At 34.2% G+C, this 26976-nt stretch overlaps 1 protein-coding gene across 7 annotated transcripts in view; it reads right to left on the bottom strand.

The window, feature by feature from the left end:
- PTBP2 (polypyrimidine tract binding protein 2) overlaps window positions 1-26976 on the bottom strand; it is an 81326-nt gene that overhangs the window by 24448 nt on the left and 29902 nt on the right. For all 7 annotated transcript variants that reach the window (XM_027058526.2, XM_027058527.2, XM_027058528.2 and 4 more), the window contains 5 exons: window positions 13578-13750; window positions 12568-12711; window positions 6777-6941; window positions 6574-6684; window positions 611-806 (listed from right to left, as the gene is read on the bottom strand). In XM_027058526.2, coding sequence (XP_026914327.1) covers window positions 611-806; window positions 6574-6684; window positions 6777-6941; window positions 12568-12711; window positions 13578-13750 — 789 coding nt within the window. The remainder of the gene's footprint in view (window positions 1-610; window positions 807-6573; window positions 6685-6776; window positions 6942-12567; window positions 12712-13577; window positions 13751-26976) is intronic.

Below are 26976 nucleotides of genomic sequence, written 5' to 3'. Positions count from 1 at the left end.
CATCAACTAGTTGTTGCAAATTTTTGCGGTTTTTTTTATTTATGGGAGGTGACTCAAATCCATTGTAGAACAAGATGAAATATAAATGATTGAGACAAAATGTGAATACCAGAATAAATTTTCATAGCGAATTCTTCGTTTAAATTGTTTTTTAAGAGACAGATTATAATATCATTGAAAAAACCCATATGACTAATCCCATTACATGTTTCACCTGTTCACTTTTCACCGTTTCTGTGCAGTGCTAAATTAAAGCAATCAGAATTGCTAAAGACTAAAGAATATGCACAAAGACTCTAGACATAGACCAAGACAGTGTGTAATCAAGTTTAACGTGTAAATAACTCAACAGTATTTCTTTATTAGAGCTCTTCTTTTATTTTGACAGAGAAACTGAGGATGATGAAAGGAATATAGCTGACAGAACTGTAATTAACACTTTAAGCTTTTCTCCCAACAGCATTCATATACATCATAAAAAAAAAATAATAACCTAACCCAATTTCTTAAATTCCAAAATGGAGGATTTATTATACTTACTGTAGTTTTAATAGGCACTTTCCCATTTGGCAAAATGGGAGAAAAGTGGTATAGACAATAAAAATCATACCTAAGAGAGAGGTCTCCTTGGCAAATGCTGCAGCAATAGCTGGGTCCAATGCAGGTTGTCCATCCCCAGATGGAAGATCAGGTCGAGTATAATCCCTACTTTTATCATTGTTGTATTTTACATTCAAATTCACAAGTTTGGAAAAATCAATCCTTAGTGTACAGCAAGCATTATAAATATTCTGACCATCTAGGGCCTGTAAAAGTGAATAAAGTATATCAGCAGTCTTAAGGAATGAAAATTAGCAAGAAATAGGATTTCGACAATAAAACCCAATATTGAAGACCTGTACATAAAAGCCACCAGGAAAGGGACCAAGTATCATGCATCATTCTTCGTTATCCCAGCTGTACATTATTTGTTTCCACAAATACTATCTTCTTTAAATAGAAAGTGCTACTTAAATCTAAAATACAACCAGTTGAACACATTTGCTAATGCTTTTAATTCAAAATATCTGCAAATAATTTAAAAAAATAAACAAGGATGACAGTCCTGTCAAAGTCATACCATAATAGTCTGCATAATATTTTAATTTTATTATACACATTTTTTGCTGGATGGCAGTACTTAGAAGAATTGTTAGAATTTTGTAAGGTAACTTTCGTTTGATGACACATTTTATGAAGTGCCTCAAGCCAAGTAAGTATCACTACACGGCATAATAGCAAGTCCCATAAAACGGGGCAAAAACTATTATTTCCGTAACTTGAGGTGTTCAACCTGAATCAAAATAACTTGAATTAGAAAATCCAACATCATCCCAGGAAAGCTCTGGAATAGAAGAGTACAGGCTCTAGAGCTGAAAGTCTACATTCAATTACGTCATACTGAGCAAGTTACTTAACCTCTCTGAGTATCAGGATCTTTCTTAATCTGGAAAACAAAGATGGTAATGGCTGCCATGATCCTCACAGGTTACTTTGAGGATTAAACAAAAGACCACATATGTGTAAGTATAATGTGAGTTATAAAAGACCATGCTGCTGTTATGATTATTATGTTTTTTTTTCCTGCTCCTATATAATCACAATTGCTACTCCAGCTGGATGTAAGCCTAGAAGAAACTAAAGAACAAGGGAATATATTAATTTTTCATTAGAAGAATAAACATTTACTGTATAAAACAATAGTTCAGAAATGAAGAATGTTTAGCTAAATCACCATGAAAATGAAACAAGTTCTTCTGATAATAGATCAATAGAGTAAGCCTGATGTTTACATAGACCAAGATCCATTGTATGTATACATCTAGAACTATAGTACTTTAGTAGTAGACCAGCATTTTTTTTTTTTTTTTTTGCAGACTTTTGAAGACTGGACTGAAATATATATGAACCTTGGGACAAATTCAAGAGATTGTTGAATTTTTCCAACACTCACTAATGCTCCACTGTTAATCTGTTTTTTTATATAGCCTTCATTGTCTTAATAAGCATAAAAATGTAGCATCTGAGGGGCGCCTGGGTGACTCAGTCCATTGAGTGCCTGACATCGGATCAGGTCATGATCTCATAGTTCATGAGTTCAAGCCCCATGTTGGGCTCTGTGCTGACAGCTCAGAGCTTGGAGCCTGCTTCAAATTCTGTGTCTCTCGCTCTCTCCCTGCCCCTCCCCTGCTCACACTCTGTCTTCCTCAAAAATAAATAAACATTAAAAAAACTTTTTTAAAAATGTGGCAACTGAACTACAAAGTTTAGAACGAATTCATTTTGTAGTATACTGAGATATACAAGGATGACTGCAAAACAGGAAGAGATCTGTAGCACAGCAGGTAATGTTCCCCGCAAGTGCTAGGAAAGTTGTGACACAGTATGAAAGTTCTAATACCTACAATGTACTATACACCGTGCTATGTTCTAGGAATATATATTCTAGGAACAAAGCAGAAGAGCCACCCACTCTTATATAACTTATAGGAAAACAAAATATAGATATCTCACAAGTAATTACAAATTTGATGTGTGGTAGTGAGAATAAAGGAAGGGATGTGATGTAGCTGGAAGTTTACAGAAGACTTCTCAGAGACTTCTAAACCTGAAAGAGGAAGACAGGTAGAGGTGGACATAAAAAGACAAAGAGAAAGCAGTAGAAGCAAATGAAACATCAGGTTCTAAGCCTGAGAAATCAGAGAAAATACAGCATATGCAAGCTATTTTACAAAGTCCAATATAGTTGGGGTGCCTGGGTGGCTCAGTTACTTGAGTGTCCAACTCTTGATTTCAGCTTGGGTCATGATCCCAGGGTTGTGGAAATGAGTCCCGTGTTGAGCTCTGTGCTGAGCATGGAGCCTGCTTAGGATTCTCTGTCTCCTCCTCCTCCTTCTCCTCCTCCTCTGTCCCACCCCCCCACCTACGCACTCTCTCTAAAACAAATAAAAGGAAAAACCTTAAAAAAAATTCCAATTTAGTTAAAAGAGGAGAGATGAGATTGGAAAGACAAACACTGAGGATTGCTTTAAAGTTCTGTAAGCCATGTTAAGGGCTGAGAAGTTTATACTAAGGACAAAAGCCAGTCACTGAAGGGCACTGAGAATGGAAGTAATAGGACTTTATGTTGAATCATCCTTAGTGCTCGGGAGAAAAATAAGTGTAGGGGAAGAACTCAAAGTGGTGAGGTGAGTCAGAGGTCTTCTGGGATTCTTGGACTAGCTGTCCAAATCACTCTGCATGAAAAGGAGTGTGTCAGAATCTGTATTAACAGCGTACTAAACACACTACTAGAAGTATACTGACTTGTATTTTGGCAAACGCTCCTGGTACCATCAGAGACCAGCACTTTGAATAACACCTGGTTTAGACGAGGGTGGTGTGCAAGAGAGCTGGGAGACAAAAGGATAGATTCAACAGAAATTTAGGATGAGAATAAGATTTGGTGGTAGGATGAAAGGAAGAGGAATAAAAGACATGTTTTCTGGGTTGTTACTGACATGGAATTCGATACCCTAAGCTTTTTACTGACACAGGTGAGGAAGGGTTTGGTTTTTTTTTTTTTGGGGGGGGGGGTGGGAAGAAAGGCTGAGTGGGTAGGTGACAGGAGCTGAACTGATCACACTAAGTCTGAAGGTGCTTAATGGTCCACTAAGTTCCTAGTCTGGGTCTCTCAGAAGAGATCTGAGCTAGAAAGAGCCACGTGGGCAAGTCAGAGTCATGAAGGTATAACTGAGCTATGGGAACAGGTGAAGTCCCCCAGGCAGAAAGAAGGGAAAGGATATGATGAGACAAAGAGAGGTGGAACATATCTAGGCAAGAAGTGTTGAGACCAGGAGAAGAGAAGATTTTAAGAAAGAGAATGGCTCACGCTGTATCAAAGGTACCTAGAGGGAAAGGACTGAATAAGGCTGGTGAGATTTACCTACTGTAGTGATCCTGGGGACACTGGGAAGAATAATTTGAGTAAATCGGGGCTGAAACCAAATTATAGTAGGTGAGGAAATAAAAAGGGAAAAAGTATACACAGCAAACAAAGAGAGCTTATTTAGTAGGTCTGGCTATAAATGAAAAGGGAGAAGAAAGGGTGATACATATGTGGAGTTCAGGGTAAATTCACTCAAATGAGAGAAATTTAATGATGCTTGTGACACTGGTGACAAGTAGCCAACACAGAGAAAAATGTAAGAGAAAGAGGGGATGAACGATAGTGCAAAGTCTCGTGAAGGGGTGAAGAAGACAGGATCTGGTGTTTACTTGTCCTAAAGTTATCTATGCCTTTTATTAGAAGAGAACGATAGGTGTGGTATAAGTGGATTTTGTGAGAAAAGCTGATGGGAGTTTCCATCTGATACTTTCTATTTTTTCTGAGAAATAGTAGGCAAGCTCATAAGGAGGAGTGAAGAGAGTTGGTACACTAATTTTCTGATACAGTCTTTGTGAAAAATGGGACAGCATGCTGGAGAAATGTGGTGACATTTGTCAAGCAGAATAGAGGGCCTATTTGTAATTAATGCTGATAAACTTCAAATGGTATCAACTGCTAGATTACAGGATATTCTCTAGGTACACCCAACAGTCTGGATACAGGCATGAAGAAAGATTACTAGAGTCATCAAAAGTATATGTTTTAACAAGGAATCTGGATTACAAGATAATGGGGCAAGCAAGTTCGGGTAACGACCTCTTTTTTCCTTCTCTAATAAGTGAAACAATGTTCAGTTCAGATACCAGAATAGTTAAATAATGAATATTAAATAATTACCTAATAACTCCCTCGGAATTACAACTGTAGATCTTTGTAGAGAAGACATGATTGAGTGTAACCCTCACAAATACTTGATGCTTATTATCCTACACAGACGACTGGTTAAATTTAAACCTCAAATATCTGATAACATAATTAAAGTAGAATCTTTTGTTCTCATTACTATAGACTACCTCAGACAAAACACATAAACTACTTTCCCCATTGGATTATACCCCAAATGCAGTGTAATTTCAAATTAAATTCCATTCCATTGCCTTCTACCAAATACTCTCCCCTCTCCATCAGAAAGGATGACAAAAAATATTCCACATTAAGAAAAACATGCACTATATTTAAATATTTGGAAGCTGTGAGAAGTGCCATAAACATCCTGGCTTCTAGACCGTCTGCTACTGATCAAACCTCATACCACATGGATTTTGGTTACTCTTTAAATATAAAATATCTCCAAAGTTAGAGGTCAGGGACATGTAAAGAGAAATCAGTATTTTTGGAAAAAAGAATTCCAAGTGTTAATGTATGCCTGAAAAGGAAAATATAATAAGATTAGATCATGTAACTTAAGAACAAGTGAGTAGCAACATACTGGAGAAAATCAGGCTGAAAATATGTCTACCTTACATATAGTGAACATTGTAAGTAATTTACCTCTTTAAATATTAGCATCCCCTTGTAACACAAGAATAATTCCTGTTCTGTTGACTACATATTAGGAAAAAAACGAGATAACAGCACTTGGTAAACATTTCAATTATGCCAATATAAATGGTATAGCAAAAATATCTGAAGCTATTTTTGCTCCCCAAATGACATGCTGAAGTTGGAAACACAATGAAACAATCAAAAATGGTCTGGGTTCAATACAATCTATCTTGATCTAGAGGAAGCACTGAAGTATTACAAACCATAATTATTTGAAAGTATGAGTAAAAGGGAAAAAAAAGAGGTAAGACAGAAGGTAAAGAGAAGACAGCTGATGTAATGGTTTAATAATGAATATTTAATCGTTTAACAACAGAATAATAATCACAATGAGATAACACGGCACAAGACGTTAAAGAGCTAGAGCAAAGGTAGACTTAAATACGATACACAAATAGAAGATTAAGGCAGTTGGTAGCAAAGATATGATATGCAGTTTTCAATAGTGGTCATGATATGGGAAGATATTTTACTTCTTTTAGTAGTTTCTTATCCTCCATATATAACAACAAAAAAACGTAAATGATGTGAATAAAAAGCAGATCAGGAATCTATTCAAAAAAGCAGTCTTAAAAAAAAAGGCTTTAAAGAGAGTATTAAATATACTGTAGTCTTAAATACACTGAGAGCTTATCATAATATCTGAACCACATGTGTGATGATTATTTCAGCCCAAGTGTCTTGATAGCTAAATTAATTACTGTGAAACTCCCACTGGAAAACACTCAAAATCTTTACTGGTGTTCATGCACAATATATCCTGCCATATCCTCAGGAGCATAAAACTTTGGACCTAAATCAAAAATGGACAGTAATAGAAATCAATATTATAGATAACTATAAATAGAACTATCCTTAGAAATAAACATTTCCATCACAAATACTAAGCTTTTCTAATTGTACCTAAATGACACCAATTTGTGCCATCTACAATGCTACATGGTACTGCCAAGTTATGTCCATATTAGTAACGTCAGCAATATATGTGTTTATGTGTACCCACCACTGAAAAAGATCACTATCTATAAAAAAAAAAAAAAAAAAGCAAGCTCCAGACTTACTAGTTTTGCTTGTTGAGCATTTACTGGATCACCATACTGGAGAAGAGCCTGAAACTGGTTATTTTTTGTAAATGTGATGATCTTTAATACAGCACCAAACTTTGAAAATATCTGTTAAAAAATTAAAATCAAAATATTATTTATCTACTGTTATCTTTAATTCTCCAATTTATAGGTAAACACGAAAATTAAGTTAAACTTACTTGGTGAAGAACATCAAGTGTTACAGGGTAGTACATATTGTCAATAATTATTCTAAGCACTGGACTCTGGGCTGGAGTCACTGCACTCTCACTAACTGTGGTGCCACTAAGAGGCGTATTTGCTGTCTGGACAGCTGTCACAGCTTGAAGAACTGCTTGAGCACGCTGAAAATTAAAAGATAAGCACTTTAGAAACACACTCCGTATTTTCATTTAAACTTTGCTACATGTTACACTATTAGTTCATTTTTTTCTACAACACACACAGATTAAACAAAATTTAACAATCATTCAATAAATACTTTGGAGCTCCTACCATGAGCCAGGTATTATCGGTTTATAATTCAAGTATCCTACTGGTATTTACTTCAAAACAATTATCTAAGGTTTGGGACCTAGATAATTGAACAAACGAAGAAAGGCAACGTAATTTATTTTCAAAAGAACAAAATATAGTTTGGCAGATTCATAACATCAGAAAATGTTTTAAACAGAAACTTTTAGAGAATAAAACTTCAACTTAACACTATTCACTCCATAAAAAAGGTACCCAGTAAACCTCAGCAAGGGGATTACCAGATTATCCAAAAGAACTCCTGTAAAGTTTATTATTTCTAATACAATCTTAAAGGAGGAATATTCAGGACATATATTAAGTCTTTTTCATAGTAGCATAACTTCTAAAATACTACTAATTAAACCAGACAAATCAACGACACTTAAGACACATCTTAATTTCTGAGATTTTAAAATGTGAAAAAATATACATACTAGAGTATTACTACTATGATAGATTCACCAGTAAGGAAATAGTATTTCTACCTATCTGGGGTCAAAAAACCTACATAAAGGCAAATAATTGTTAAGTAACAACAACAAATAGTACTACATTGTTTTACAGTTTGAAAAAGCTGTACTGGCAGATGAACAGGAATATAAACTGAGCATGATAAATGAAAAGGAAGGCGAACACAAAAGATAGGAGAATAAACAAAACTGGTAACTTTGAAAGCACATATACTATGGTAGAAATAATTCTGCAATCCGTGTGTCAAATCAACACAATATATACCTTAAACTTACACAATATATCAATTTTTATCTCAACAAAGCTGGAAACAAACAAAAAAAAAAGTCATTTCATTGACATGTCCCATAACCAGGAGATCACCCAGTTTGGAATTCAGAGACCACATGCCCATCTGGTCAAAAACCTCATTATTTAAATGCTAATTAAACAATAATATGACCTACAGATCTATATATTGGCTGAGGTGACTTCAAGTATTTTAAGTAGTGTACTGCAATATTACTTCCTTCACTAGTGAAGCATGTCCTTACATATATTTATGTTATTGCAAGCATGGAAATATCACAACTTAGGAAAATACTAACATCTCCTACTTCAAATAATGGAATGTCTTTTTAAAATAGGAATCACATGATATACTATCCAAATGGAACAAAAGGTTAAAAGTTTCCTCTGCAACACTGTCACCCTGTATCCTTTCTCATACCCATTCCATACCGATATTATCATGGGTACCCTTCCATATATCACCTAGGTGTGTGTGTGTGATATGTCTATTACATACCTTTCCCCCCAGTACTATTCACTTTTCTCCATCTTCTCTTTTTAGCTTAACAATTAGGTTTTCTACTATCATTAACAAATAACTTTCCATATTTTTTTTAACTGATGAAACAGAGTTGGCTTGCCAACAAAGATTTTAACTGAACTTAGTGAACTATTACATATACATATAAAAGGACACAGATCCTAAGAGTATACAGCTCAATAAAACATCACAAATTGGACATATCTGTAAAATGACTAGATAAAAATAGAGCATTGTCAAAACCCTAGAGGCCACATTCATGCTTTCTCCCAGTTATATAAAATGGCATCATATGTGTTCTACTTTGGTCTGGCTTCTTTCACTAAACATTATTTTTATGATATACATCCATGTTTTGCAAGTATAAGTAGCTTGATCATTCTTTTTGTATTCTAAGAAATTCCAACAAATGAATATGCCACAACATATTCTACTGCTGCTGAACATGTAGATGATTTCTAGTTTGGGACTATTATGTATTAGTGTTCCATGAACTTTCTCATACATATCTTCTGATGCACATATTACATATTTTCTCAGGTATGTAACTAGGATAGATTTACTAAGACAAAGATTATGTATATGCTCAGCTTTACTACATATTTCAAGTTTTTAAACATAAGTCTACTAATTTACATTCTTAGCATGTATATATGAAAGTTCCAGCTTCCCAACCTTGTTACCAACATCTGGCATTACCCATCTTAATCATAGGCAATCTGACACAGTACATGGTAGTAGCTCAATGTGGTTTTAATTTATGTCAAAGTTTCTTTTTTTTTTTTTAAGTTTATTTATTTATTGAGAGAGAGAGAAAGAGAGAAAGAGCATACACATTCACATGCTAGCAGGGAAGGGGCAGAGAGAGAGGGCGAGAATCTCAAGCAGGCTCTCCACTGGCAGTGCAAAGCCCAACATGGGGCTCAAACTCCTGAACTGTGAAATCAGATCCTAAGCCAAAACCAAGAGTTGGATGCTTAACTGACTGAGCCACCCAGGCGCCAGTGTCAAAGTTTCTTAATGCAAACCTCACCCACACTGTGGATCAAAAGATGGCTTTCTAGAGGAAACTAAAGGGAGACCTGAAGATGTCTACCAACCGGCCATGTGAAGTGTGGGTTGGAAAAGTGGCACAAGGCAGGCCTTAATATTCCAGGCAAGAGTGACATCACAGAAACATAGTGGCCTCAAAAGACTGGAAATAAGAGAAAGCATGCCAGGTGAGGATTTACAATTACTTTTGGGTAGAAGCACAGGGAAACATACAGCCGTAAGACAGAAATAGTAACCATCTCTTCTGAAGGGCTTTATCCTGAGCATGAAAAGGATATGGCTGCAGGAGAGTAACTAAAATCAGATTTGTCTGTTTTACAAAGGTATATACATACTTAGGGGCACCTGGGCGGCTCAGCTGGTTAAATACCTGACTCTTGATTTCGTCTCAGGTCATGATCTCACAGTTCATGATTTCGAGCACCACATGGAGCTCTGCACTGCCAGTGTGGAGCCTGGTTGGGATATATATTCATTCATTCATTCATTCATTATCTCTCTCTCTCTCTCTCCCCCCCCCCCGTCCCTCCCCTACTTGCACACACTCTCCCCCACTCTCAAAATAAATAAACCAACTATTAAAAAAAAGATATAAATATATATATTTAGAGAGAGGGATGGAGTGGGGGGAAAGAGATTAATAGGGAAGGGGAGAGGGGGAAGTGTAGGGGAAGGGGAGAGGAAGTAGGGAGGGAGAAAGAATTCAAGAGGGGAAAGCAAAAAAGCAGATCAATAAGAGAGCTGTTATCACAGTACAGCCAAAAGGTAACTGTGTCTGAGCTACTAAAGTAGCAAGAAAGATGATGAAAACTAGGCAGATATTAACAAGAGTGAACTGGTAAGACTTGGTAACTTGAGGAAGGATCATGGAAGAATTCAAGGTTGACTCATATTTATTGGACTCTCTTCTATTTATGAAAGCCCAGAAAAATGCATATAAATGAGGTGATGGGGATTAAAGAGTACCCTTATCATGATAAGCACTGAGTAACATACAGAATTGCTGAATCACTATATTGTACACCTAAAACTAATTAACACTGTGTTACCTACACTGGAATTAAAATTAAAAATAAAAATGCCTATAAATTAATACAACATGGAATAAACCCAAACACTGAATAGAGAGAATGTCCTCATTAGCATAGAATACTTTTACTGAAATTCCTGGAATGCAGAAAATAAATGGAAACAAATGGGAACAAAGAAAGCTTAGTGAACACAGAACAAACAGGGTTTGCACTGTTAACCGCCACATTATGTCAGATTAGAAACTGGCAGAGTCCTAGGACGAAAATCAAACGGTTAATGGAAAGTCTGTGTAATGAACAAATTCCTCTTTCTCCCATTTCCTCATCATCTCTCTCCCTTATCATTAAAAAAAAAAAAAAAAAAAAAATTCCTCCCTTAAAAGAAAGAAATTCTAAAGAGAGTTTTACAGGCCCAGAGTAAGGACCTCTTTGGTATTTATGGGATCCCAGCTCAGTGTCCAAATTCCTTATTTTACTCTAGAGGAAAGCATACCTGTCCAATAAAACCTAATTGTCCATTCTAAAATATATAAACACAACTGGGGGGAGGAAGACAGACAGATGGACAGAAGATAAACATAACAGCTAACACTGAAAGAATGAGATAATTTAGATAGAGTGAGGTATTTTTAAAAATACTATTAATTAGTAGTATCCTTAAAAAATTGTGAAATCACAAAACACTGACCAATTGTAACCTAAAAAGGATTATCAAAAAAGATTAAAGGGCTTCTGAAAATTAAAAATACGGCTACAAAAACAATTGTTTTGTTTTGTTTTCCCAACACAGGCAACTGTTGCATGATTGTTCCCTATGTCTGGAATAGTCCAGGCCAGAATAAGTGTATTTATTTCCAAATCACTTTGAAGTTTGTTACTGAAATGTCACCTGTTCATGGGGTTTTCACTAAGTATTCTATTTAAAATTATAAATCCCCTTCCCTTACATGCATTTGTCTATAGATGCCTTATCTTTTTTCATGTTCCCTGCAATGGAATCTTTTAAAATGAGAATGCATTCACAAATTACTTTACTAAAAATACTAATATATAAATAAAATTGAAATACTGAATGCCATTTTAAATTCTGAGTAAAATAAATATAGAATATCTTCCTTTGGCATATTTCCTGATAAATTCCTAGAAGTACAATTTCTGGTTCAAAAGGAATGAAAATTATTACCAAATTAAAACAAAACCCAGCTGAAAATTCAGCCTTGTCTTTAGACAAAAAATTTTAAATATTTATTTATCAACTATCAAAATGATATGGAAACGTCAGTTTTTATGAAGGTTAAAATATATGAGGAATTATTTTCCATTACATTTTCAGTAAGACAAACAGCCAGATAGTTTATATTTTACTGAAACATAAAACATATAATTAGCTAAAAACTGTATTAAAAGAGCTAAAAGACCGTTCCTTAAATGCTATGTTTTTAGGTCTAAAATCATTCCTATACTATTTAAAAAATATATACATATTAATTTTAAATAATTGGTATCTGCTACATCACACTTAAAAAAATTCAATATATTCATATATTCTCAATTCTTACATTCCCAAACACCCCCACTCCCACCAGAAAACCATTCACACATCTTCAATAAAAATATTTCCATAAGACCTATAGGTCTTAAGTTTCTTATAGAAATATTTTTATTTCTAACATTTTTATTTCTAATTTTAATTATTAATAACTAAAGGTATTAAACATACCTTAAAACTCTAAGCAACAGACCTATACAGTTTACACTAATAGTAAGCCCAATCTCATGTACAGTTTCTATACAAAAATTTGAACTTGCAACATGAAAATGAACATTTTGACTAGAACCTTAAAGCTTTGAAAAAATATTATTTACTTCATCAAGTACCAATTTAAAACATGCACATAATAGACTTCACATACATTTTGTAAATTAACATAATATTTAATACTTAGGGACATACTGCAAGAAAATGTCTTTAAAACAAGAAAATGCCCATAAGCTTCTGAATGGTTAAAAATTTTTACTTTCTGTTAATATGTTTCAGACTCTTAATATGTCCTAGGCCATTTTATTTGTATACCTACACATACTCACTTGGTTTAATGTATTATCTGTTTTTAGTTCTTTGTGATTGGAGTACTGGATATAAATTGGTTGGTTACGGAGATGAGGTGTCACAGCAGAATAGTAATTAACCATAGTAATAGCGGCTTCCTCTGTTGCTAGTTCCAAAAATGCCTGAAAATTTAAATAGCAAATATTTTAATACCATGAATTATATTCAAATAAATGTAAGTATCTGTGTAATATATTCAGTTAATGAGAAAAATCAGTACAAGACTATAACCTTCCCAGTTCCATTTAGATATTCAATAAGTTATCCTTACTTATCCTTATTTTCCATATACCACAAATATAGTCCCCCAACAAAAGCTAAAGAAAATAAAATCTAAACGTTTTCTAACATCAGAATTTTACCACTCTTAGAGACATAAGAAATCTCAGTCATTTTTAAAGCAGTATAACTCAAGAGAGAAAGAAAAAAATTAAGAATTAAATATCAGATTAGTGACATTCATTATATTTATGAGCATGTTAAATTTCATAAGTTCTTCTAAATGATATCATTAGAAATTTTAAAGCAAAATTTTAATATGCCAGGGCACCTCTGCAACAGATACATTTATTAAATGAAGAGTTATCTAGGATTAATGACTATTTTCTTCTAATGCTATCAGATAAACACTTCCATGAGATAAACTTAAAGAAGATGCTACTAGTATCCACACTGTTTTCTGATATCAAAGCCACAATAAAAGAAATATTTCATTTGTATTTTCCACAATCTCATTATAACAACTGTTCAATTAGAGTCCAAAAGTGAATTCAAAGGGCGAAATTTAAAACTACAGTAACTCATTCATTTTGGCTCCCTAGTATTAATTTCCCAAACACCATTACCAGGAAAAGTCAAGAACTTCTGTCATGCTCTTTTACAAAAGTCAGGACCTACTATATTCTACCCTTTTATTAGGAGATAGCTAATTCACACACACAGGATAGCTTGGGGCTTAACAGTTTTGTAAGTCTTGAAAGAAGCATACCTGATTTTTTCCTTTCAGCATAAGGATGTTGGTCACTTTACCAAAAGGTAAGCCTAAAGCAATAACTTCAGTTTCTGTCACTTCACCAGGTAACTTTCGAATATGAAGTACACGAGAAGGAGCACCATCCATTTTATCTTCTCCTTTAAATTTTTTACTATCATTACCATTGGCTGAAAGACATTTAAAAAAATAGCTTATTAATTTTCCCCATTTGTGTAAAAAAAACCCCACAAAACAAAGTTTAAAAAAGAACTTAATTGAGCCCTGGGTCACATTGGGCTCTGTGCTCACAGCTCAGAGCCTGGAGCCTGCTTCGCTTTGTGTCTCCCTCTTTCTCCGCCCTTCCCCCGCTCATGATCTGTCTCTCTCTGTCTCAAAAATAAACATAAACATTAAAAAAAAAATTTTTAAAGGGGCGCCTGGGTGGCTCCGTCCGTTGAGCATCCGACTTCAGTTCAGGTCATGATCTCACAGTTCGTGGGTTTGAGCCCCATGTCGGGCTCTGTGCTCAGAGCTCAGAGCCTTGGAGCCTGCTTTGGATTCTGTTCTCCCTCTCTCTCTCTACCCCTCCCCTGCTGTGTCTCTGTCTCTCAAAAATAAACATTTAAAAAAAAATTTTTTTTTTATTAAAAAACATAGCTGAGCATACCTGAATAATTTCTAAAAATTAAAAAACTGGGCTTTCAAAGGGAGAGAGAAAAATCATATCCACCAATTATTATCAAATAAAATTATGTTACCAATTAAGGTAACTACTGGGTAAATGTTTCTGAACAGAGTGTGTGTATGTATACACACACCCACACACACACGTAAAGAGTAATAAATGACAAGCAAAAATTAAAATGCAATTTCAGAAAGAAATTTTCCAATGGCTAAAGAACACAATTATCTTACAATTTAATCATCTTATTACAGACTAACAGAAATACAAAAAGTGTGAAATATTGACTTAGCAAAAATTAGGGTGATAAGAAATTATTAATGGTTTAATTTGGAAAATATTGTACTCAAAAAGTGGAATCAAAGAAGGCAATGCTGTAAAAATAATCATGCAGTCAATCCACATGACAGCTTAACTACAATGAGTCTCTCCTAATTTACTAATATTATCACTTAATCCACCTAAGTATTTTGTCACTATCAACATCTATATAAAACACTCATGGACTTCATTAACTTACTGTTATTCTGACCTTTAAAATAAACTGATATATTTTTATCCAACAAATTAGTTACCTGCCTTTATTCCAAAGCCTCACCAAAAATAAGTCCTACTAAAGACCCAAAATTGGTGATATTTTATGTAAAACTGAAGGACTTGCTATCTATCCAATATTCCACAAGAGTAGTTCCTAATTATCTAAAGACTAAGGGATATTTCTGAAACTAACTAAAATGAAGGATCCTCAATCCACTGAGAAATATGTATACTCCACTTGTGTATAATTTTAGGTACTTCATGGTACTCCCCAAATCAACACTACCCATAAACATTATATGTGTGTGTTGTGTATGTATATATATTCAACAATATCTATAAAATTCTAAGATCAACTTGATCTCTAAGTGGCTTTAAAATTCACTTACACACTGATTCTTTAAGAGTTACTGAGTATCAAAAAAAACCAGTTACTGAGTGTCAAGAACATGTTTAGCACTGTTTGAGGCTCTGGGGGATACAGCAGTGAACAAAATGATCAGTAAGATCCCCAATGCTCTCTTACAGTCTAGTAGGAGAGGTGGACTAACTTACATGAACAAAATATCTCTTATAGTGATTAACTGCTATGAATAAAGCAAAGCAAAATGTTGTTGATTAAAATGGACTTAGCAGAGAACTAGAAGAAGGTGGTGTGATAGTGACTTTATTGGATGATTAAAGAATATCTCTAGGAAATAATATGTGAACTCACTCGATAATTAACTTATTAAGTTAAATTTAAGTCATATTTTATGCTAAGAGCTTTACTGAAGTTTATATACAGGAATGGCCAGCCAATGCCTTTAGAAATCCCCTTTGGATGGCTTTGTACAGAAAAGTAGTAGGCTCTGGCCTCTGGATATATTACCATGAAAATCTTGCTGGCTAGCTCCTAATCACTCCAGAAATAAGAAAAACTAAAGGAAGCCCTCTATACTTCATAACTAAGGATGGTTTGTACACGCACAAGCATCTGAATATATTAGAAAGAAGAAAGAGGCTGAATTTTCTCTTTTGTGGCATTTTATTAAACAAAATCATGACTGGGTCTGTTAGCCGAAAATGTAAGTAAAGCAGGAATTTAAGGATACATGTATACTTTAAGACTTATAATTGGCATACAAACATATACTCTTATGTAAGACTACAGCCATTTCTTGGCAAAGCAAACGGAGTACCGAATCCTGATAGTTTGTGTTCTCATTTGTTCATTTGTTGGAATAACAAGAACGAATACTTCATAATCCAATCTAGAGCCCCAGGAGTTATAGGTTATGGTATCAGTAAATTTCAGTTTTTTCCTAATTTAGTCTGTCCTTTTCTTTCTGGGGAAAAAAAAGCAAAAAAAAGTACATCACAATAAAGATACTATCTATTACTGCATACATAAAGGCTTCCCTTTTTAAATTATTTTTAGAATATGATCCTCAAAAGGTTAACAGCCTGCATTTTCCCATTATAAAGAAAATAGGATAGTTTGTTGTTCTGGATTTGTGTTGGGTAATTCCTGGGCAATGTGAATTGTGAACGTTAGTAAAACAGTTAAATAATATGGAAAGGTTGGAATCATTTTGAAAAGTCAAGGAAAATAAATAACCTTATTTTTTGAAGCTACTTTTCTTCTACATCAATATTTAATATTCCCTGCAAATTAACTATATGCCAAACACTGTACAACTGTATAGTACAATCCCATTTATGGATAAGAGCTAGTTAAGTCGACCAAGGTCAGACATTAAGTAGTAAAAGACAAGAAGTAATAGAAAAAGACTGAAACTCAGGAAATAGAGGACTCCATGGCCTGTGGTTTTAACCCACCACACTATACAAGGATCCCGAAGACAAATATTGCATTATACACAATTGCCAAGAGAGGATCTGTCCTTTTCTTCCAAAGACCATGTAACATCAAAACTTAAACTTTTGTCACACTCTGATATTCCCTCAGTTAGTTAATAGTTTAGAAGGGGTAGCTACTAAATATTCATACTTTAGTACTAAATATTCATATTTTGGTGTGAAATATTATTAAAGTTTTCATTTTAGATAATAAGACTATGAGAACATGAAATTGGGAAATAAGAACTTCTTTAATCATATGACTAAAGCATACTTTCATCTATAAAAACACTCCAGCCCTAGAAAAGAAAAAGGGCACAAGAAAATATATAGCCCTTAGCTTATAAAACACATAGGCCATTTATTACCCTATCAGAGAAGTAAGGAAGATTGGGTCTCTCTGGGTTACAGATCTAGGATTCTTCAAAGGCAAAGAATAATTTGAACCTCTTTCCATGATCTTTTCCCTTCCACTCCTCAGGTAAATCCAGAAACTTCTGGTTTGTGTATGTAAAACCAGTAACAATTAAAATGATTTCTAAGAACTTAGGCAACAACAATATAGTAATACTTTTATTTATGCATACAGGTTGTATATAAATTGCAGAAACCTTTAATATTATTTTCCATATATTATTCAGCCTTCTTAAAGCCTTTTGCTTAAGATGTTCTTCTCAAATTTGAAACAAAACAATATGTAAAAATATGCAAAAACTGTTTCTATTTGAATACTTCCTCTGCCAAATTCAAAAGTGGTTTTCTACCACAATTCTAAAGTGACCATGTTCATTCACCTTTAATCAGTCTCTTTTTTCCCTTGACTGACCTTTGCTTTTTACTGGTGTTTATCACAGTTTTCACGTAACAGTCTCACCAAGATTCTGGGTAATTTGTTAAATCCATCCATGGCCAAAATACTGTAAGCCCTCTCATACTTACCATATCTCTGTTCTCACAGCACCCCTAACAATTCACATCTAGTTTTTTTACTTCCCTGACTCACTGTATAGTTGTTTGAACTTTCTGTTAAGCACGCATTCCCAGTAATGGTGGGAATTCCTCAAGCTGTACTGGCCCCAAAGTCCTATCTTTACTTGCTCATGTAAAACCTGGGTCTCAAAAACCACCTGCTCATTTAATTTGTAAATCTATTACCTTAGTCCCACTCATTCACCAATTTTCTAATTCTATACTTTCAACTGCATCAGCCTGAAGTGCAACATTACAAAACTTTATACTTCCACTTATTTATACAGTAGAAACTATTTAACAAAAGATAAGTACATTCTCATTCTCTGAAGTCTTTCAGACCCAACCATGTATAAAAAAGCATTGGTAGCATCCTTATCAAATGTGAAACTGAGAGGAAAAGCAGTTTCAATTCCAATCAGTTTTAGTTAAGGCTTCAGGGCAAAGCATGTTATAAAAGCTGTTGGCTTTAGAAAAATAAAAAATAAAAATAAACCTGAGTTACAAAAAATGAATGCTCATATTCTTTACATTCCTATCTGGGAAAACAGAAAACCCAAAGAAGAATTAACCAGAAATGCAGGTATATACAGAAAGACACTTCTGTTATTCTGCTAGCTGTTTAGTCAGGTCCAACAGCCACCACACAAAAAATCTTAGATTTAATGTAAAAACTGGCTATAACTCTGCATTTTCAAGAAGCTGCACTGCACAGCCTACTTGCCAGAAGTACCTTACGCATGAGCTAGGAAAAAATAGAAGGCTAAACTAGAAGACTCATGTGCTGGAATACTTCAAAGCATTATAGCAAAATGAAATGGCATTATATAAAAATGTCTTCACATAAAAATTAAAATCTCAAAGAATTCTGAGTAACATATACCAGAATCTATGGGATGATTTCAGTTTTTTCACATAAAGCAAAATATCACACTTTTAACAATATTTAAATCCTACTATTATAGAATAACAATCAGGATTACTGGCAGAAATATGTATACTTTAAAGGGACAGTCCATATCCAGAGCTATGAAGAAATGACTCAAAAAATTAAAGAGACCATATTTTACAATTGTCAAACCTCCTCTCCAATGAAAAACTAGTTATTCCTTTCAATAAAAGCCAAATCCAATACTAGTCAGAGCTAGGGTTTTTTTATTTTTTTAATGTTTCACTTTTATTTCTGAAGGAATATATTACAAAATATTCTTTTTTTTAAAAAAATTTTAACATTTATTTATTTTTGAGAAAGAGAGAGACAGAGCATGAACGGGGGAGGGTCAGAGAGAGAGAGGGAGACACAGAATCTGAAACAGGCTCCAGGTTCTGAGCTGTCAGCACAGAGCCCGACGCGGGGCTCAAACTCACGCACCGTGAGATCATGACCTGAGCTGAAGTCGGCCGCTTAACTGACTGAGCCACCCAGGTGCCTCTATTACAAAATATTCTTAATGCACGGACTTCTTATTTACCTGAGACTAAAATTCTAATGACTTTAACTTTTCTCACTTCTAAATTTTTTTTTTCTGACACAAAAAACTGGCATGTATATAGAAAGAAAGTCTGGACAGATGAGGGAAAGGCCACTGAACAGACATTTTTAGAAACAGAATTCTATAGTAAAGTGATTTTGAGGAAACATTTTGGATAAAGCTGGAATAGAAGAATGAAATCCTCTTCTGTATCTGATAATCATAAAAGTTTCCTTGTAATACTGTCTGTAAAAGTACCTTTTTGAGACACTTGGATGACAATGGCATTTTTTTAATAAACTTTTTTAATGTTTTATTTATTTTTGAGAGAGTGAGGGAGGGAGGGACAGCATGAGTGGGGAGGGGCAGAAAGAGAGGGAGACACAGAATCCCAAGCAGGCTCTAGGCTCAGAGCTGTCAGCACAGAACCCAATGCGGGGCAAGAACCCACGAACCGTGAGATCATGACCTGAACTGAAGTCAGTTGCTTAACTGAGTCACCCAGGTGCCCTGACAATGGCATATTTTTCCAGGCAAGTAGAATCACAAGTTTTTAAAGGTCTTTAATGCTGTTTGCTCCTATAAGCAATCATATTCAAATTGGGGTCTGTGAGATCATATACAGACTCTCATCTTTTTTGTTAAGGAAAAAACATCTTAAAACTCAGGGTTTCCAATGTGAATGAAGGTAAAATAAATTGAAAGCATGTAAATTTCTTATGTTAAAACAAGGCTTTAAGGAATTTTATTCCATCAGAACACAAGAAGTACATTGTCTTTCCTAAAGATACTTTTAAAAAGATAGTAACAAATTATTGTTTCTTTCCACCAAAACCCAATCTCCTTTTCCATGATTTTCCTTTTGTTAATGGGACTATCATCCATCAATCTAGTGATTATCTAAACCCAAACGAATACTTCTCCCAAACCAGTCTACTTCCAAATAACTCAGAAGTTCTAATTTCTTGATACATTATTTCTTCCATATTCTAAGAACCTAAAATTCAGAACACCTTAATATCTCTGGAGATGACAGTACAGTGTTTGTCTACCCTGTGTACAGTAGTAACCCTCACTCCATACCCCACGAAACACACATGGAAGAAAAATCTTTTCTAAAATGTAAATGTGGTAAAGTCCAAGCTCCCTAACATAACAAATCAAATCTTATATGCAAACCTCTACCTATCAGAACTCAACTTTAGTCACTCCCGTCTCATATTTCACATTCCAGCAAGATAAAACTAGGACCAGCTCATGGTTCCAAGAAGTATTCTACAGTTTCAAACGAATTCTGGACTTGTTTGAAAACTCTGTAAATCCATATAGAACATGTCCAACACCAGAGAATTAATTCCCTTGTACTTCCTGTTCATCCGAACACCCACAGTCAACCCTTATTCTGGCTACTATACTAAAACTTGATTATCTGTTCTTTATAAAAATGGAATCACACAGTGAGTACTCTTGTGTCTAGCTTCTTTTGGTTCATAGAAGGTCTACTAACATTCACTCATGTTTTTGTGTTAATAATCATTCTTTTGTTATGAGTAAGTAGTAATCTACTGTTTGATTATACTACAATTCACTGACATTTTCCTATTTACAGACATTTGGGTAATTCCAAGTTTGGGACCATCATAAATCAAGTTTTTTATACACATTTGTACAAGTCTTACAGTGAACATGTTTACACTGGGTAAAAACCTAGACCAGAAAGTACGAGGTCATAAGCTGTGTTCATGTTTAACTTTATAAAATACTGCCAAAGTTGTTTTCCAAACTATTTTACACTTTCACCAGCAATGGCAAGTTGTTCCAATTGCTCCACATCGTTCTTCATCAACATTTACAATGCCAATCGGTTTAATTTTAGCTTACATTCCAGTAGGTGTGACATACCTCACAGCAGTTATAACTTGTGTTTTCCTGATGACAAATATATTATTTTCGTGCATTTATCAACCATTCATATACCTTCTTTGGTCTATTTCAAAAAAAATTAGGCTGTTTGTGCTTACACATGTGAAAGAATTCTTAAGCTATTTTGGATACAAGTCCTTTGTCAGATATATGCACAAATATGTGAATATTAGGATCTTTTCCCAACCCGTGCCTTGCCTGTTCATTGTCTTAACAGTGACTTTTGATGAGTTTTTCATTTAGATGAAATGTCTAGTTTATAAATTATTCTTTTATGGGTAGTGGTTTTTGTGTGTTCTCTAAAAAAAATCTTCATTTACCTGAAGGTTAGATATATACTCTATATTTTTTCAAAATGCTTTATGTGTTTAGTTTTTTAGGTTTAGATATACATCCATCTAACTTTTCTGCACAGTATCAGGTAGTTTGTTTCTTTTTTTTCATATGTGTTTCTGTTTTCTGGCACCATTTCCCCAAATGAATGACCAAGGCACCTTTGTAAATACTCAGTTGATCATAAATATAGGAGCTTCTTTCTGCACACTATTCTAGAAATACTAATCCTGCTAATATTAAACTGTTTGATTACCACAAATTTACAGTGAATCTTGAAATCAGATAGTGTCACTTTTTTTTTCTTTTGGAAAATGGTTTTAATCTAGGTCCTTTTTTATTTCCACATAAATTTTAGAATCAACTTGTCAATTTCAATGTAAAAGCCTGTTGAGCTTGACTGACTTATAGATTCAATTCCATCCAATTTGGGGGAAAATGACATTTTAACATATTGAGCCTTCTAATTCATGAACATGGTATGGTTTCTTCCTCATTCAGGTCTTTAATATCTCTTTGTAGCATCTTATATAGTTACTGGTATACTTGTCTCCCAAATTATTTGTTAAATGTATTCCTTGATATTTGTGTTTCTGGTATTTTTGTAAATGGATTTTTTTCATTTCATTTTCCAGTAATTTGCTAATAGTATCAGGAAACAATTTTTGTATACTGAACTGGCATCATATAACCATTCTAAATTCACTGATCAGTTCTATGCACCATTTTTTAGATTCCTTTGGGTTTTTTATTTTAAAAATTATGTTTATTGAGCAGAAGATAGTTTTACTTCTTCCTTTCTAATCTTTATGCTATTTTATTTGCCCTATGTAAACAAAAAGCAGGAGAAAATGTGAAAACAGACATTACTTCATTCCTGCTTTTAAAGAGAAAACATTCAATATTTCACCATTAAAGAATGGAATTTGTTTTAGGCTCTTACTGGATGTCCCTCACTCAATCTGTGGAAGTTCCCTTACCAGTTTTCTGAGTTTTATCATGAATGAATGCTGTATCTGTCCTATTGTATCTGTCCTATTCTATTGACATTTTTTCCCCTTCATTCTATTATTGTGATAATTTACACTGAGTTCACTTTGAAATGTTAAACCTTACAATCCTTGGGTCCGCCTCAATTAATCATGAATTATCATTTAGAAACTGCTAGATATGATAATCTAACATTTTGTTAAGAATATCTGCATTTATGTTAATGAAAAATACTGGTTTGAAATCTCGATTTCTTATATCCTCTTTGTTAGGTTTTGGTATCAGTCATAGCAGCATCACAAAGTGAATTTGGAGTATTCTCTGCTTCTCTTTTTCTAAAAGCAGTATACTGAAGATGGCTATTATTTCCTACTTTGAAGTTTCATAAAATACAACAGTGAAACCACCCATATCTGAGTAAACTCACCTATGAGTGAAATCACCTATGCCTGGAGTAATCTTTGTGAGAAGATTACTAATCTAATTTTTATAATAGACATAGAGCTAATCTGTATATATTATGGAGTAACAGTTTATGTCAGTGTTTTGCTAACTTAGGTTTGTGAAGGATCTTGTCTATATCACCTAGGTTGCTGAATTTATTGGCATTACTACTCTTTGTAGTACTGCCTTATTTTCCTGTTAGTTTCTGTAGGATCTGTAGTGGTACCTCTACTTTCATTCCTGATATTGGTAATATAGCTTTCTTTTCTTGACAGATTAAACTTTTTTAAAAAATGCTTATTTGAGAGAGACAAGGAGAGCATACATATGTACAAGCAGCGGAGGGGCAGACAGACAGGGAGAGAGAGAATCTCAAGCAAGCTCCATCCACACTGTCAACGTAGAACCTGACACAAGGCTTGAACTCCTGAACCATGAGATCCTGACCTTAGCCAAAATCAAGAGTTTGATGCTTAACTGACTGAGCCACTCAGGCACCTCTAAAGCTTTTTCTAAAGTAGGTATTTTCTAATATGGGTATATACATAGACATATTTTCCCCATGTACTTTCTCAAATGAGCCAACAAATTTTAATATATTTTCACTTTCATTCAGTCAGATGCCCTTTATATCTTCATGTATTATTCAGAATTGTGTAGTTCAATTTTCAAATATTTGGTGATTCTTACTTAAATTCTACTATGATCAGATACTATATAAGCTTTCAGTCATTTGAAATCTATTATTTTATGTCCTAATATATAGTCAATCATGGTGCTATATACACTTGAGAAGTTTTTCTGCAGTTAGGGTATAGTTTTGTGAATGTGAGTTAAGCCCAGCTGAATGTTCAGCACTGTTCAAATCCTCTATTTATTTTAAAGATCTGTCTTATCAATTACTGTAAGAAATGTTAAAATATCCAACAATGATTATAGACTGGTTTCTCTCTTTAGTTTTACACATACATGTATTTTTTCATAAACTATGAAGCTCTGTTATTACTGGTATAAAGTGTAGTGCCCTTTAAGCACTACAAAATATGATATTTTTATATCTGGTAATACTCCTGTCTTGAATTTTATTCTGAGGCTAATATAATCAGATGAACTTTCTTGTGCTTGTTGTTTGCACAGAATATTATTTTCAATCCTCTTTACTTTCAGCCTATCTGTGTACTTCAACCTGACTCTAGAAGATACTGCAGTTAGACCTTGCTTTTTAACCCAGTCTGACAATCTTTGCCTTTTAATTGGACTTCTTAGACCACTAATGTCCAAAGGAAATATTCTGCAAGTCATGTAATTTTAAATATTCTATTAACCACATCAAAAAATGAGTGAAATTAATTTTAAGAATAGATTTTAGATCAATATATCTGAAATATTACCATATCAACATATAGTCAATATTTTAAAAAATGAAATATTTTACATTATTACTTTTGATACTATGTTTTTGAAACACAAAGGCATACATCTCCACACATACATCTCCATTAGGAACAGCACAGTTCATGGCCTCATACAGCTAGTGGTTACTACAGCAGATTAAAGGGTTTTTTGGGTTTTTTTGTTTTTTGGCTTTTTTTTGCTAATTTACATTTACACATTTATGTTTAACATCTGTTTATTTTCTTATTGCCTGGTGTTTTCGTGGTGTTCTTCTCTTGCACTGCACTAACAGAATATTTGATAATATTCCATTTTAATTCCTCCATGGGCTTTTTCCTTTTAAACAGCCTTTCTGAGGTATTATTCACATGCAATAAGCTGCATACATTTAAAGTATACAATTTGACATGTTCTGACATATGCAAACATCCACGAAATCTTCACCCTAAGAGAGTATATATATCATTCACCCCTAAATTTCCTTGTACCCTTTGCAACCCATCCCCCTGGCTCCTCCCCACCCCCAAATCCAATCTGCTTCAGTTTGTATCTCCTTGGGTTTTATATAAATGAATTCGTACAGAATGTACTCCCCCTCCCCCGCCGATTTCTTTTACACAGTAGCATTATTTGGGTATTTATCCCTGCTATTACATGCATCAATATCTTATTCCAGGAGGGGCGGCTCAGTACAGCATAAGACTCTTGATGTTGGGGTCATGAATTCAAGCCCCACATTGGGCAGACAGCTTTCATAAAAGAAAAACAGCTTATTCTACATGTCTGAGTAGTATTTCATTGTATCCAAAGGAATACGAGGCCAAAATTGCAATCTATTTATCCATTCATCTGTTGATGGACATGTGGATTGTTTATGGCTTTGCTTATTACAAACAAGCTATTATGAACATTCAACTGAGTTTTTTAGTTTTTTGGGTTTTTTTTAAATGAACATATGCCTTCATTTTTCATGCATAAATGCCTAAGAGATAAACAGCTGACAAACGTCATTTGGTAGTTTAACTTTTTAAGAATCTGCAAGATTATTTTGTCCAAGTAGTTCTTCAAGTTTACATTCTCACCAACATGAGAGTTACAGTTCATCCACATCCTTTCCAACACTTAGTATGGTCAATCTCTTAAATATTAGCCATTATAACAGGTGCGTAATGTTATCTCACTTCAATTTGCATCTAATGATTAATGACATAGAGCATCTTTTTCATGTACTTATTTGTCATATATTTTTGCTGAACTATCAAGTATTTTTGCCAATTTATTACACTAGGTTGTTTGTTGCCTTAAGTTTTAGCATTTATACAGTCTGAATTTATATATATTCGGGATCAAAGTTCCATATGCTCTGTAAAGATATTCTGCTACTCTATGGTTTGTGTTTTCATTCTACTATCAGTATCTGCAAAAGAACTTAGAGTCTAAAAGCTGATGAAATCCCACTTGTTCTTTTATAGTACTTTTGGGGTCCTATCAAAGAAACGTCTGCCTAATCCAAGGTCACAAAATTTTTTTACTATGTTTCTTCTAGGTCCACTCAGAGTTAATTCTTCAATATGGTATGAGGTACACATCCAAGTGTGTTTTGGTGTTTTGTTTTTGGTTTTTGCATACAGATACCTTAGTCAAAAACCAATTGTCCATAATTATGTAGGTTTATTTCTGGATTCTATTCTGTTCTATTCATCGATTTATCTTTCTTTATACCACAATGATACTGTTTTGATTACTCAGCTTTATTGTAACTTGAAAACAGGGAATCAGTCCTCCCAACCTTTTCTCTATTCACTTTTAACTGTACTTCCTTGTATTTTTTTTAATTATTTCAGTATGCAACCTTAATAGAATCTACTTTAAGTTAGAGTTAATATTCTATCACTTCATGTAAATAAAAACCTTACAACTGTAAAATTCTATTTATCTTCACTTAGTGCTGTTGTCATATAAACATCAACACACAGTCTGTGTGTTCACTCACTAATATTTTCCTTTATAGCTTTAAAAATATCTATAATCCTTGTGTGTTAATTCCACTATCTAGGTCATTTTGGTGTCCGCTCCTGTTGAATGCTTCTCTATTAGATGGAATGTTTTCATGCTTCTTTCCATAATTTGTAATTTTTGATGGTACGGGGGATATTATGAATGATAGTTCACAAAAAAAGACTGAGTCATGTCTTCCTTAGGGGGTGTGGTTTTGTTTAGGCAAGACATTAAATTACTGGTGATCCTTATTGTCTTGTCAGGCCAAACTATCTAGCTTCTTCACTCTTCGTTTTAAGGTTGGTGCTTAGTGTAATGGGTGATCCATTCTCTTAAGGACTGGGCTTTCTGTAGTCTAAATTGAATGCCTGAGGTTCTCCCCAAGATGTCTGCATTCTGACTTCCCAGAACTCCCAAGATCTCAGAGCACTACAGAACCTTGGAATCACCACTTTAGCTCTCAACCCCAGAACAGGTCCATTCTGACAGATCATGCAGAGTTCTCAACCTGTATACAGGCAGCCCAGCTATTATTCAAAATTCTGAATCAGGTGAATCACCATACTGAATTCTGACCCCTGCAAAATGCCCAAACCCCTGGAGAGCTTCCTTTTTCAGGACCCTTCGCAAATCCCAGATGTCTGAGCAGCTTTGAATTCCAGTCTGTCTTTCCAGCTCAGTGAGACCTCCATGCTCTGCTTAGATTCTCCTTTCCTGTGCTACAAGAATAGGGTAGCCCATGGCAGAAAGCCAAAGTGATCATGCGACTCCCCTCATGGATTTCCGTTCTCTCAGGGATCTTTATCTGGTACTGTCTGCTCATCAATTC

The sequence above is a fragment of the Acinonyx jubatus genome, chromosome C1 (assembly GCF_027475565.1).
Source record: "Acinonyx jubatus isolate Ajub_Pintada_27869175 chromosome C1, VMU_Ajub_asm_v1.0, whole genome shotgun sequence".
NCBI classification, from domain to species: domain Eukaryota; kingdom Metazoa; phylum Chordata; class Mammalia; order Carnivora; family Felidae; genus Acinonyx; species Acinonyx jubatus.
The sequence above is the reverse complement of the archived record's forward strand: the minus strand, read 5'-3'. Positions and strand labels throughout refer to the sequence as shown.